At 51.1% G+C, this 14800-nt stretch overlaps 1 protein-coding gene across 1 annotated transcript in view; it reads left to right on the top strand.

The window, feature by feature from the left end:
- The window catches only part of NTN1 (netrin 1), a 189380-nt gene that overhangs the window by 113198 nt on the left and 61382 nt on the right, over positions 1-14800 (top strand). Inside the window, 1 exon segment of the mRNA XM_010843195.1 lies at positions 9884-10072. Within this exon segment, the coding sequence (XP_010841497.1) occupies positions 9884-10072 (189 nt within the window).

Below are 14800 nucleotides of genomic sequence, written 5' to 3'. Positions count from 1 at the left end.
TCTGACCTACCTGCAGGCTGAAAATGGTCTTCCTGACACCTGACCCACTCAGTCCCACCCCTGTGGCTTGTTTGCAGCTAGAGCACACTCCTCCTGAACTCCTAGAAGCATCCCTGCCAGGTAGAACCTGCCCCTTAACCTCCAGGAGTTTTGGTGTCCCTTAGTCATAGACTTTCAGGGCTGGGAAAGAACTCGGAGATCATCAGACCCAATGTCCTTATTTTTCTGATGAGAACACAGAGGCTCAGAGAGGCCGAGGGCTTTCCAGTGATGGACACTGGGGTGAGCCGCAGAGCCAGGACTAGCACTTAGGTCCCCGCTCTCCCAAATCAGCTCCAGTTCTCTTGCCTCTCGTCTCTGCAGCCTTATGATGTTGTATTAGTTGTGTGCCACTTTGACTTTACTTAATCATAATGGCACAGTGGTAAAGAGTTCACCTGCCACTGCAGGAGACGCAGGTTCAATCCCTGGGTTGGGAAGATCCCCTGGAGGAGGAAATGGCAACCCACTCCAGTATTCTTGCCTGCAGAATTCCATGGACAGAGGACCCTGGTGGGCTACTGTCCATGGGGTCTCAAAGAATCGGACACGACTTAGTGGCTAAACAACAATAACAACAGCAACGATCATGACTCCACTCAAATGTGAGGTTCTAGGTCCTTTCTTTGCCTTCACACATCTTTTTTTGCCTCTGCATGTTCTAAGCCAGTGGTCCTCATGGTGTGGCCCTGGGACGGGCAGCGTCAGCATCACCTGGGGTGGTGTTAGCAGCACAGGTGGTCATGCCCCGCCTGCAGCCTACTGAACAGGTCCTGGGTGTGGGGTTCAGCTGCCTCTGTTTTGGCAGGCGCTCCTGGTGGTTCTGCGCACTCATTTATGCATTCACGTTTGAGAACCATCCCATGCTGGGTTCTTGGCAGGGGTTTAGTGGCTCCTTGAATTGAAAAGCAAACCTCAAAAGAAGGAAGGAGGACCATATATAGTCTTGAACAAGCAAAGTGTAGCAGGATCAATCCCATTCCAGGTTTGCTTCCCAACTCAGAGGCTGGCATATCTGAGGGGCTCTGTTAATATTTATTGAATGAAGAGAGGGACAAGCCCTCGTGCAGAAGTGTGCAGTGTCTGGTGGGGGGTGTCATTGGTGGTCCGGTCTCATGTCTTTAGGCATCACATCTTCTTTCTGGGAACCCCCTGGAACCCTGTGGACCAATCCTTAGCTCAGCTGGGCACTGTCACACCCAGCCTGGACTGTTAGCTTTTCTTCCAGTCAAGCGAGTTGTCCAGTCCTCCTGGCTGTGTCTAGGTGGTGCGTTCAACAGTAGTTCAGATTGAAGCTGACACTTGGACACAACGCAACACACTCTGCAAATGACTGCAAGCCCCCGAGCCTTGGCTGGAACCAAATGGCTCCCATGAGATGCTTCTAGTCTCTTAGCAGCTGCACCGCCTCTTTGGCTCACCCCAGCTGGGCACCACCGTGTTGCATTGGCAGCTGATGTCCAGGTGACAAGCTTTAAGCCCTGTATTCAGGGGGAAGGGGTAGTCCTCAGGAGTGAGCTGACAGCAGCATTGACCAGACTTTTTCATATACCAGGTATCCCCGAAGACTCTGCCAGGGTAGGGACCACATTTGTCCTGCCTACTGTGCTATCCCAGCCCCTTGCCTGGAGCTTGGCATGTAGTAGGTGCCCAGGAAATATCAACTGAGTGAGTAAATAAATCTATGGGCTACCAGATTTGCCATTAGTAAAAACGAAACCTACAGTCTCGAGTTTGCAAATTGACGTATGCCAGTGATCATTTTTCTTATGCCCAGCTCAGCTGTAGACACAAAGGGGTGGGGGCCTCAGAAATGCTTGGGTGGGTTCTGCCTCAGCCCCTGTCCAGGACGAAGCCCTTGGAGGGCCCAGCACAGTGTCCACAGGTGCTGGCGGGAGCCAGGTGTGTGGGGAGCCATGACAGCTCAGCCTGGTCATCTTGGAGAAGCTGGAACTGGGTTCCAAGAACCCACCCCTGGGGGCGGAATCTTAACATTTATAAAAAAGGGTCAAACGATTTCTAAATAAACAGTATACCAAGTAGAGTAGCAAAAGACTAAATAAAAGGAAATACAAACTACCCCAAATTCTTAAAAATAACTCTCAAATATTTTTGTTATTCTGAACCAGTCGTTTCAGAAGTTTCTTCTGAAAGCAGACCTCCCCCCACGGCTCCATTGCAGACGCCACCTTTGCCTCCCCATAGGCTCTCTCTCCAGAGTGGCTTCTATTCCAACCGATTTCTTTTCAATTTAGTTCTAACTCCACTAACCTTTGCTGCTGGTCTGTGGACCAGTAGCAGCAGTGCCCGGGGTGGGGGCATGGGGGTGGCTGTTAGAGATGCAGACTCCCAGGCCCCTCTGGCCCTTCTGAATCAGAATCTGCATTTGAACAGGTTACCCAGGGGGTTCCATCTGCAGCCACGGCAAGAACACTTATCTGTCCTCTGATTTTTTTTTTTTCAGACCCTGCTGTCTCTATCTGGTCTCAGCAGAAGGGCCTCCCTGAGCATCAGTACCCCCATAGCTCTAGCATGCGTACTCAGTTCTGTCTGACTCTTTGTGACCTTTTTGACTGCAGCACGCCAGGCTCCTCTGTCCATGGGATTCTCCAGGCAAAAATACTGGAGTGGGTTGCCATTTCCTCCTCCAGGGGATCTTCCCGACCCAGGGATCAAACCCGCATCTCCTGCAGTGGCAGGTGGATTCTTTACCACTGAGCCAGCCTTGAAGCTCCCATAGCTCTAGGCACAGTGGGAAATTCCAGGTCTACAGTGTGGTTACCAGACTGCTGTCTGGCTCTCTTCTGAGACAGAAGCGCCCTGAGGGCAGATCTCTGTCTTGTCTGCTCACACCACAATCTGGTCCTTTTAAAGGCTTCAGTTGGCATTTGTTGAAGGAAGAAACGGCTGCCACTCTCTGGGTGGCATTTGAAGCTGCAGAGTTTGCTGTGTCAGGCAGCAGCCAAGGATGTAAAGTTTCCCCTACCCTTGGGCTGAGGGATTCACCATTTCTGTAACCCAGGCTTTCTCACACTTGGCAGTATTAGCATTTGGGGTGGTATGACTTGGCTGTGTCTGCTCTGTGCTGGGTAGGACTTTGGTGTCTGTCCTCAAGATGCTGATAGCAGCTCCTTTGGCAGTTGTGACATCCAAAAATGTCTGTAGTAATGTTGTCCAACGTCTGCTGGGGGACAGAATGGCCCGTGGTTGAGAACCACCGCTCTAATCCCCTACCTGGAATGTTCTGGACATTTCGTGTGTCACTTAGTAGGTCTTGTGGGCCTCACCTGGCAGCCACAGACCAAATTAGCAAAGGAACTGGTGATGGAGGCAGCCCCTTCCCCCTCCAACCCTGTAAGTGCCCACTGTGTCCCACCTGCCCCGGTAGCCTGGACATGTGGAAATGTGTCCATTCCATTTAAGTTGTTGAAATCTTGACAGCAAGTTGCTTAAAAGTGTCAGGCACTCAGCTGAGCTAGAGAGACACCTGAGATGTTCGAATTTGAAGCAGGTGACTTAAACAACAGGTCTAAAATGATAGTAACATTGAAATCTTTAATCAGAAAGAGGCTTAACCAGTGAAAGTGGTGACTGCCCTTAGCTCCATTTTCCTCATGGAATGGTCCACTGATGGAGGGACAGCTGGATCAGACAGTTAGGGGCTGGTCTCACCAGTAATGAGTGAGGGGTCTCATGGCAGGTCTGAGAACTGTGCTTCCATGGGCACTCAGGCAGCCCAGGGCTAGGCACTGTTTCCTGCGTACAAAGCCCCCAGCCTGCGGGTGGAACACACAGGAGCCGGTTATTTGGGGCAGTTCAGTTGCAGATACGTGAGTCCAGAGTGCCCTGCTGTGCTGCCAGACTAACCCGGGCAACTTTTCTCAGAAGTGCTGACCTGGAAGGGGAAAATGTTAGGATGGATCCTGTGTGCGGGGAAGGTGGAGAGGACCCTGTGTTCCGAGCTCTGAGGGGACCCATTGAACAAGGCCCACCCTGTTCCACGAGCTCCCCTGAGCCACATGGCATTCAGGGGAGCCAGGACCTGAGTCTCTGAGAGACAGGGCCAGGATCCAGCTTAGCAACATATGCTGGGTTTTCCCAGGGCCTGGGAGAGCCCTGGGGGGACTGGGGTTAGCACATCACACCTTTCAGGAGAGGGCCAGCTCCTGTGACTGGTAAAACCAACAAACCAATGGGTTTGTTATCAAACCAACAGGGGCGGATTCAGTTGCCATGGTGTGTGAGGTCTTACTAGGCCTTCCTTGGGGTCCCAGCAGTCCAGAGCATCCTAATGTGGGTTCTTCTCCTTGGAGCACTGCAGTCCACTTGAGCAGACAGGAGCTAAATCAATGAGTTAAAGCAGGAGGACAAGTTTAAAGGAGTTCAAAGCCACAAGAAATATCACAAATGCCACAAGGCTATGCCTTGGTGGAGGGTGTCAGTCCCCCACTTATCCTATATTTCTACCTATCTACCTACCTAATCTTTCTACTCATCCACCCACCCATCCATATATCCAGCCACTTACCCATCTACCCATACACTCATCCATTCATCCACCCATCATCCATCCATCCACCTACCCACCCACCCACCAGCCCATCCATCATCCATGTGTCCATCTACTCAGCCAGCCACCCATCCATCGGTCCATCCATCCATCCATTCATCCATTCATCTTCCCTCGTGCTTTCTTATTTTTGCTCTCTCTTTCTCTCATTTGTACAATGAAAGCATATCGAGGTCTGCTGTGGGCTGGAAGATATAAGGGTGAACACTGTCCTCAGCCTCCGGGAACCATCCCCACTGAGGGGAGCATTTGTCCCACTTAATGTAAGAACTTGCTCATCTGCTCCATCCACCTATGATACCAGGAGCCCCTGTCTCCCTCAGGGCCTGTGGCACTGGACGTGGCACAAAGCTGGAGCACCTACCTGTGTGTTGATTGAACCACCTGGAGGTGGTGAGGGGTTGGACAGTCCAGGTTGGTGGGAGAAGTTCATAGAAGCTTAAGGAGTGGTGGTGACAGGTATGTGTGAAGAGGCTTAGAGGACCTTTCGATAGGAGAGGAAAATGGGACCCCATCTCCTGAACCCCTTTCCCTGCTGGGTGGTGGGTGAGGAGCTTGCTTCCTCCTTCCTCTTTCCCAATGTCCCCATGTCATGCCTCTGGGTCTGAAATGCAACTGTCTGTGACGTGTCCTTGGTGATCTTCACACAACAACTGAAGGAGGCATGGTGCTTGGGGTGCAGGCCAGACCAGCTCCCTTGGGTGGCTGGTCTTTTGGTCCCAGGGGTCCCCCTGGTCAGGGTGCAGCGGTGCTCCTCTAAGCTGTGCTGCCCTCTGCCCTCCCTGGTCTCCTAGGCTGACCTCTCCATTCTCACAAACCTCCCCTTTCCTTCCCGCCTTGAAATCTGATAACAGAACTAATACCCAATATTTTTGCCTCCAAGAGAGGCAGGAGATAAACAGGAAGGCGTGAGGGATTAAGGTGTCTTTCCAAGGAAGGGCAGGAGACAGGCTGGGAGCCGGGTGACATCCCTGTGTACAGCCGAGGGCTCCAGATGTGAGCTGCTTGGCCCGACGCATTTTTCCATTTGTGCAGAGAAAATAAAAAAAAAAAAAAAAAAAAAGCCGTAAAATGCGTTGCAGAAGCCTGAGTGTGGGCAATGGTCACTGATGTCCCCTGACAGCTCCAGGAGGAGGGGGGACAGGGTGGGGGGCAGGGGAGCCCTGCCTTTTGATGTTCAGTCTCTGAGCTTTCTTTTGTGTGACCAGTTGTTTGAGAAGAGCTTCGGTTGGTGGAAGGTGCGTGGAAAGTAGAGCGATACCAGCCAGAGGTTTCCCTTGGAGTGGGGAAGTGGGGTGCTGAGCTCCCAGGAGGTCACGGGGGACAGATGGGCTGACTTTGCAGATGTAAATACCAGCTTAGCATCTGCCTCTGAGATGGACCAGAAGATGCTGCTCCTGAGGCCTTTCTCCTAGCCCAGAGGCCTGAGGAAGTGTCACCCTGGAGATCCTTCTAGATCCCTATGTCAGGCCCTGTGACTTCTGTCCAAGTAGAAAAGATCTGGATTCTGATCCTTGGTCTAGGGCGAGCTGTTCCTTCCAGGGACCTGGGTCCTTTCCTTTGGGGCAATTGGCCAGGAACCGAGACCTGGGCTCTAGTCCTGGGCCCCCATTTCCTGGCTCGGTGGTCCTAGGCTGGTAGTTTGCTTAACCCCTCAGAGCAGCACCCTCTCCCCAAGTCTGGCTGAGTGAGTCCCCAGGGACTGTGAACTTGTATCATGCCCTGTGCTCCTGGGCAGGGCATGGCTGAAGAGGTTTCTTTGTATCTAGTTGAACTCAGCCCTGAGGGCTGGAGATGATGAGGGGAGACTTGTAAAGCTCTTGGGAGTCATTCTTTGGCCTAATTTGGCTTCTGGATGCTGCTTCCAGACTTCAGGCTTAAGCTGAGGTCTTTTCTCTTGTATCACACACAGCACGTCCTCTAAAGCCCTCATCCATCTCTACTTGTAAATAGTGTGTCATTTGGAGAGTGACTCTAGGAAGAATATTTAAAGAAGTTTATCATAACATCAGAGAGAAAAATGAAAGAGGCAAAATTTTTTAAATCACCAAAGTAGTATGTGAATAAGAAACTGGTAAAAATATTTGCAACTGGTATATAAAACATACAAATACAGTAGATGTCATCAGAAAAAAAAAAACCCACCTTATTTGAAAACTGGGCAAATGACATGAACAGGCAGTGCATATCCAAAAAAAGAAATATAAATAGAAAAACAAACACACGGAGAAATGTCCAACCTCACTGGTCATCAAAGACATACAAATTAAAATTGTGTGTTTTCCAGATGAATTGGCAAAGGTTAAAAAAAAAAAAAGGAATGCTGATACCAAATGCATATTGTTTTTCTTTTCAGCAGTATGGAGAATAGGAAGTAGGAGCTTTCACATCCTGCTAGTGGGAGAGTAAACCAGGACAGCCTTTCTTGAGGGCAATTTGGCATTTGGGATCTTGAGTTAAAAACACCAAAATTTAACATAGCAATTCTGCCCTGAAAAATTTACTGTATGACAGTCCTCAGAGCAGAGTACACATATGTGTGTTCAAAGGTGGTTACCCCTGTATTGTTTATAATAGTGAGAAACTGGAAATAACTGCCCAACCCGGGAAGGCTCTGCTTTTTATTTTGAATTTTTGGCCACACCTCGTGGCATGTGGGATCTTCCTCAACAAAGGCTTGAACCCACACCCCCTGCATTGGAGGGCAGAGTCTTAACTACTGGACCACCAGGGAAGTCCCAAGGCCCAGCTTTTCACTGCATGAACTTCTGTTTCCAAGGAGCCCATTTCGTGTATTCACGTTATCTGACATTAAAAAATATTCATCATCATGCGAAAATACCTAGGAAGTGAGAGGTACATGGATGATCCATGTCTGTCAGAAAGAAAGAGCTCCACAGCTGAGTAAATGTTAATTAAGGCCTGCAGGGAAAGCCCCGATATTAACAGCAGTTGGTGGAAATTTGAGTGTGTGTGCGTGTTTTTTTTTAACCTTTCTGCTTTTGTTTTTCAAGTGTCTGGTATTAAATATATATTTAACAATTACATAAAAGGTAATTTAGAACTTTCCTGGTGGTCCAGTGGTTAAGACTCTGCTTCCAATGCAAGGGGCACGGGTTCAATCCCTGATCAGGGGACTAAGATCCCACATGCCACGTGGTGCAGTCAGGGAAAACAACAAAAAAAGCTATTTAAAACAAGCTTATCACAAAAGCAAAAGCAAGTTGCATTGTAGAGTGTGCAAGATTAGGCCAGATTTAAGCTGGAGATAACCCCGAGTTAGAAGCCTAAAGAAGAAACAGGTAACAGTGTCACAGGGTAACATAAGGAATGCTGAGTTGGGGGGCCCTCCTGGGTGCCTGGGGAGCTCAGATTCTTTGTGTGTAAGCTGGGCGGGCGGAAGGTGAAGATGGGCCTGGAAGTGACATTGAAACCAAGAAAGGGCTGATGGAAGGAGGCAGTCAGATGAGAAGGGGGCTTGAGAGCAGAGAGTCCTAGGAGGGAAGGAACAGCACATGCCTGTCCCCACAGAGGGGACGGGTGAGGGGTCCTTATATGTGGCCTGCTCCAGAAACTGCAAGGGTTTGACACAGCTGAAGCCTAAGAGGAGAGGGGGCTGAGCAGAGCTACAGTGGGAGAGAGGAGCTGGACCAGTTTATACAGAGCCCTGGAGGCAGTGTTAAATGATTTTGATTTTATTCAGTGGGGAGCCACTGAAAAATTTCAAGTAGGTGCTGGACATCCTCAGACAGGGGCTCAGAACTCCTGTCCCGGTTATAGTGTTGGGAGCCTGGAGGGCTCAGTGGGGCGGGGGTTGGGGGAGGGCGGTGTCTGAGATCTGATGGATGGAGAGCAGTGAATGGGTCTGGGGGAAGCGCCTCTGGGTCCACAAGAAGACCTGGAAGCGGAAGCCGGAAATGTGGATTTGCGGGTCAGGAGCACAGAGGCGGTCACTGCTGTGAGGGGTGAACCAGGCAGACCCGGGAGAGCATCAGAGTGGAGGGGAAAAGTCCACAGGAACACTAGTGTGGGGAACAGGCAGAGGGAAACAGGATTAGGCAGAATTGTGAAGGCCAGGGGCGGGATGCTGAGGGCCTGTCTGGAGGACCCGGCTGCCAGGAGTGTGGCCACCACGCTGTGGGAGGAAGTTCTGCAAGTTGATGGCAGGAGGGGAGATGGTGCAGGAGGAGGTGGGGAAAGGGAGAGTCCAGGCCAGTGTCTGGAGCTCAAGGACGTGCGGAGTGTGCACGGGTAGAAGTGATGCTCAGAAGCAGTACGTGCATCTGCTTGGGCTGCGGTGATAAAATGCCTCCCGCTGGGACGCTTAAACCAACACATGTATTCTCATAATTTGGAGGCTGGAGTCAGGATCAAAGTTTGGGCAGGTCTGCTTTCTCCTGAGACCTCTCTCCTTGACTTGCACCCCTGCCACCTCTCTGGGTGTCCAGACTTCCTCTCTATAAAAAGAGGACACCAGTGCTTGGACTAGGGCCCACACTAGTGTCCTCATTGAAACGAGAGAGGACCCCATCTCTAGGGTAGGTCCTCTGTCTGCCAGTGAAGTAAAAGTCATTCAGTGGTGTCTGACTATACTGTCCATGGGATTCTCCAGGTCAGAATACTGTAGTGGGTAGTCTTTCCTTTCTCCAGGGGATTTTCCCAACCTAGGGATCGAACCCAGGTCTCCCTCCCACATTGCGGGCAGATTCTTTTTTACCAGCTGAGCCACCAGGGAAGCCCAAGAATACTGGACTGGGTAGCCTATCCCTTCTCCATCAGATCTTCCCGACCCAGGAACCAAACTGGGGTCTCCTGCATTGCAGGCATATTCTTTACCAACTGAGCTATCAGGGAAGCCCTCTGTCTGCCAGGATGTCTCCAAATACAAGTTACATTTAGAGATTCTGGGGTTAGGGCTTCAGCATATGAATGGGGGGCAGGGGAGGGGCACAGTTCAGCCCATAACAAGCAGGATTTGGGCACAAGAAGGATGCCAGCTGCACCTCCCAACTCTGACTGGATATAGATAGAGGGTGGGGGTGGTGATCCTTTGCAGAAATTGAACCATGTCCATGGGGACGGAAGCAAGTGCCTGGCGATGGGTCAGGCACAGTCAGGTGGTCCGTAGGGGCTGATGGATGCAAACAGGGGAGCCTAGGAAAAGCTCCCAGAGGAAGGGCTGGCTTGAGGTCGGGCCGTGGAGGAGGGGGAACTGGAGGGGATGTTCAGAGTCTTCGGTGGCCCCCTCCTGACCGGAGTCCCTGCCTCTCACAGCCTGTAACTGCAACCTGCATGCCCGGCGGTGCCGTTTCAACATGGAGCTTTACAAGCTGTCGGGGCGCAAGAGTGGGGGCGTCTGCCTTAACTGTCGCCACAACACGGCCGGCCGTCACTGCCACTACTGCAAGGAGGGCTACTACCGCGACCTGGGCAAGCCCATCACCCACCGCAAGGCCTGCAAAGGTAGGCGGGGCGAGGCCCCGGCGCCGCCTCTATCTTCCTATATCTATCTATCTATCTATATCTGTCTGTCTGTCTATCTCCCCCTCTATCTCTTTTATTCTTATCCCCATGCTGAGATCATCGCATAAGCCGGAACAAAGGGGCGGTGGAGACGCGACTCAGGGAGAAGAAAGGGGGGTGGTGATCCCCGCGAGGGTGCAGGGCTCCCGGCCCCGCCCCGCCCCCTCTGTCCGCACAGGTGTGCTGCATACCGCAGGGCGGGGGTCATGTTCCCCCGGCTTACTCTCGGCACAAAGGACTCTCTTTCACCAAAACCTCGCAGATGCATTTCTTTGGAGGTGTGCGCCCACCACCCTCCACCCCACCCCTCGCGGCCTCCTCCAGCCCTCAACACTCAAACAGACGCGCACCTTCACAGATGTCGGCAACTTGGGGAGGGGGAAAGTGGGGTGAGAGGCAGGGGTTCAGAAGGAGCATTTAATCCACCTGCAAACAGTTTCACTTCTCAGGACAAAAAATTAAACGGAGACGGTGGTCTCTATTTTCGTTCCTTGAAGCAAGCTGTAATGTTTTAACTTTCTGCTGTTTGTTTTCTCCCACTAACAAAAATGAAGCCATGATCAGATGACTCCAAGGAGTTGATGAAATGCCAGGGAATTTAGTGACAATGGGGGAGGGGAGAAGTGCTCCCCTCCTCCTCCCCACCCTGCCACATGCATTTGTTTTTGGGAATTCCAGGAACCAAGGCCCTCTGGGTCCAAAACTCGGGGCCTAGGGACACTGCTTGCCGAGAGCCTGACTTCCTGGGAAGATGTTCATCTCTGAGGGCTCTTGGGCCACAAGCCAGTGTGGCTGGGATCCTCACAAGGGCCTGTAAAGACCCTGAGGCAGGAGAGACCCAAGCCAACCTAGGCCTGGATGAGGAGCTGCAGCAGAGGAGTCCTTCTATGGCTACTGCTTAGCCCTGGATGAAGCCAGAGTATCATCTTCTTAACAGGAAATCCACCAGATGTTGGGCACTTGTGTGCAGTACTGATTACATAATTTGTGGGCCCCGGTGCAAAATGAAAATATGGGACTTCTTCTTGTTCAGCAATTGCTAAGAATTTCAAAATGGCAAGCAGAGTTTCAGCCTAGCTTGTGCCCTTCTGAGTGTGGGGCCCATGCAGCCTGCCCTACTGGTGCAGAAAGCTTTTCTCTAAAAAACAGATTCCCAGTCTGTCTTCTCCCAGAGAAGTCCCTGAGATTCCAAATGAGCAGAGATGAACAGGGTGGCTTCCCTCACACAAGGTCTCTTTCCAGTTCTGTGGACCTAAGGCTGCCTCTGGTGGTTGCTGAGAGAAATTTAAGTATTAAGGTAGCTGGGCTGTTTTCCATGTTAAAAACAACCGATCCAGGTGAGAAAGCCCCAGGAGAGTTTGACCAGAAATTGAGAAAGATGACCTGGGAAAACGGACTCAAGAAATATCCACAGTAGCAGGAAGGCAGGGGCACCAGGGAAGGAGGGCTTTGGGTTTTCAGAGGAAGTAGTTGGAAAGTGGCCAGTGCCTTGTGCCCAAGTGTTTTGTTGTCTTTTTTCTACAGAAGAAATTGAAGTTGAGGTCTTATAAACAACTGGCTGCACATAGATTTCTTGGAGATTTGGCCAAAAAAATTTTCTCAACGGGGGCCATTCAGGTGGGCAGTCCTGTGCCCGTGAATGAGATCTGGGCTCTGTTTGGAAGGGCAGTGGTCACTTCCTGTAGTGCCAGTTTCAGCTGTCAGAGAAGGAAAGGCATGTCCCCTGGAGAGTCAGGAAGGAGCAAGCCTTGGTCATCTTGCCATCTGCATCCCCTCCCTTTCCTCTGTTGCTGTGGGGAGGGCCGAGGGCCGAGTGTGGCCTGACAATGCTCAGAGTGAGATCTCAGAAGGCCACAGGGTCCTGGGAGCCTGCAGACCATCCTCTGGGGCTCTGCCACTCTGGTTCAGTGGTGTGGAACTACAGGCTTCCTGTGCTGGTTTCTAGGAGGAACAGGTTCAGGCAGGCGAGGGTGGGGTCCTGGCTTCTTTCAAATGCTCTGGCTAGCCTGGGTGGCTTTGTCTTTCCTCCCAGCCCTGGACAGCAACCACTTTGATGTTAACTCTGAGAGAAGGACCATGGAAGAGGAAAAAAATGTAAGGATGGAATCTGCTCAAAAGAATACTTGCTTATCCTTCTGGGGAAATGTGTTAGGAGAAGTGAGACTGTCAGTGCCTCCTGATTAGCAGGGGAGGACAGTGTTTCAAGGATCCTGCCTCCTGATTGGTGAGGAAGAGCATTTCCTGAAGGGCTCTGCTTCATGATTGGTGAGAAGAGACAACACGTTGAAGATATCGTCTCTGATTGGCGAGAAGAAGAATGTGACCTGAAAGGTCCTGCCATTTCACTCTGAGGAAAGGCATCTTTTGAAAGTTCCCCATCTTTCCTCTTAGCTCTTTTTTTTCCTGATGTCACCCCCTTAGAGATGTGGGAACTTGGAGTCCACAGTTCCCCCCACTCATAAAGACCCTGGGATTTGTGGGGAACCAGCTATAGTTCAGAAGCTGGCAGGGGAATGTGTACCCTCGAGATCTTCAGACAGGGGTCTTTGTCATCACCTTCGGAGAATTCCACTGTCTTGTCTTCCCAGGGCTGGATGGTTTAAGGAAATGGTTCCTTTGGTGGCAGCATTTGATCCCAGTATTTTGATCCCTGATGGTTCACTGTCAGAGACTTCTAGAATCATGTAGATTGTAGCCCTGAGGTGAAAGCTGTACTTCTTTGCTGTCTCAAATGCATTTCATGGGGGAAATGGGACAGCCAGCAGTGCCTCTTGACTCAACTCGGCTGTTGACCTAAGGGTGCCTGGAAATAGTCATGGGGGCCCCTTGAGCCCGGACTTCCCAGGGACTGGGAGGAGCCCCGAGCATGGGCCTGAGGCCACCCATACACTGCGGGTGATGGGCTGACGCCTGACCTTGTTCAGTTGAGAGCAGGGGTGGACCCAGACAAGAACAGCTTGGAGCAAGGGCATTCCATCCCAAGCATCATTATGCCATCCCCCCAAGGGAAGTTTCGTAGCAACAAGTTTGTTGGGTTCTTTCTCCCCTCCCCTAGTTTGGAACCAGATGGGGGGCTGGCAGCGCTAGTGCATACAAAGGGCTGTAGTCAACATGCCCAGGGAGCAGGCGGCTGCACTCTCTGCCATTCAGCGCGATTTCACAGCCCTGGGAAGGCCTCATTATGGCCTGGGCTGTTTTCCTATACAAAGTCAGACGAGATGAGTTTCTCCCCTTTCTCTGCAGAAGGGTGTGTGAGTGATACTCGTCCTGGAATCTGTCAAGAGGGATAGGCGGTTTTGTTTACCGTTTGTCTTCTTTATGGACTCGGGGGCTCTTTTTCTTTAGAGCCAGCAAAGAAGACGTTACCATTTAACCATTTCAGCCAGGCCTCCCTTTAAACGATGTTAATTTATCATCTCCTCAAACCATCTGTGATGGGTAAAGACATTCCGGGTGTCTCCCGTGAACTGAATTGTGATGAGAACGGAGAAATTACCCATGGCATCCAGCGCCCGCCTGGCTCAGAGCGGCCTGTTTCTTGCCGTCATTGCCCTGCCCCCTTCAAGTTCACAGTCACCATGGCTCGTCGCAAGCCGCTGAGAACGTGCCTGAGCCCTTGGAAGCTGTGGGCAACAGTGGACCTGTAGCCCCCGGGGGTCCCCAGTCTGAGCAGAAAAGCTTCTGCTTCTCCCCCACACGCCCCCCTTAACAGGGACATTACTTGGGAAGGAACTTCTGCTACCAGAAGAGCAGCAGGTGGTCCCCAGCCCCAGGCTAGGAATTGTCCCATCTGAAAATGGGGATTAGTAACAGTCCCTTCTTGGGACTTCCCTGGTGGCCCAGTGGGTAAAACTCCCTGCTCCCAATGCAGGGGGCCCAGGTTAAATCCCAGATCAGGGATCTAGATCCCACATGCTGTGACTAAGAGTTCACATGCTGACACTAAAGATTCTGCATGCTGCCAGAGAAGATCCAAGATCTGGAGTGATGCAACTAAGACCTAGCACAGCCAAATAAATACATATTAAAATGATATCAGGAAGAGACATCACTTTGCCAACAAAGGTCCATCTATCTAGTCAAGGCTATGGTTTTTCCAGTAGCCATGTACGGATGTGAGAGTTGGACCATAAAGAAGGCTGAGCACCAAAGCCTGGTTTCGAATTTTGCTGGAGAAGACTCTTGAGTCCTTTGGACAGCAAGGAAATCAAACTAATCAATCCTAAGGGAAATCAACCCTGAATATTCATTGCAAGGACTGATGCTGAAGCTCCAATACTTTGGCCACCTGATGCAAAGAACTGACTCATTGGAAAAGACCTTGATGCTGGGAAAGGTTGAGGGCAGGAGAAGAAGGGGATGACAGAAGATGAGATAATTGGATGGCATCATCAACGCAATTGACATGAGTTTGAGCAAACACTGGAGATGGTGAAGAACAGGGAAGCCTGGTGTGCTACAGTCCATGGGTTAGCAAAGAGTTGGACATGACTGAGCAACTTAACAACAGCAACAATAATAATAATAGTCCCTCATCCCAAGTGTTACAGAGTTGATTAAATGAGATGATGTAGAGGAGGTGCCTGGCACATGGCGTGCACGCCACACCAGGAACTGTTACAATCATTGGTACAAGCAGAGGAAAAGTGAGTAACCAGAGCTGCTGTT

This window comes from Bison bison, unplaced genomic scaffold (genome assembly GCF_000754665.1).
Source record: "Bison bison bison isolate TAMUID 2011002044 unplaced genomic scaffold, Bison_UMD1.0 scf7180017864180, whole genome shotgun sequence".
NCBI classification, from domain to species: domain Eukaryota; kingdom Metazoa; phylum Chordata; class Mammalia; order Artiodactyla; family Bovidae; genus Bison; species Bison bison.
Note: the sequence above shows the minus strand (reverse complement) of the source record. Positions and strands in the feature narration are given on the sequence as shown.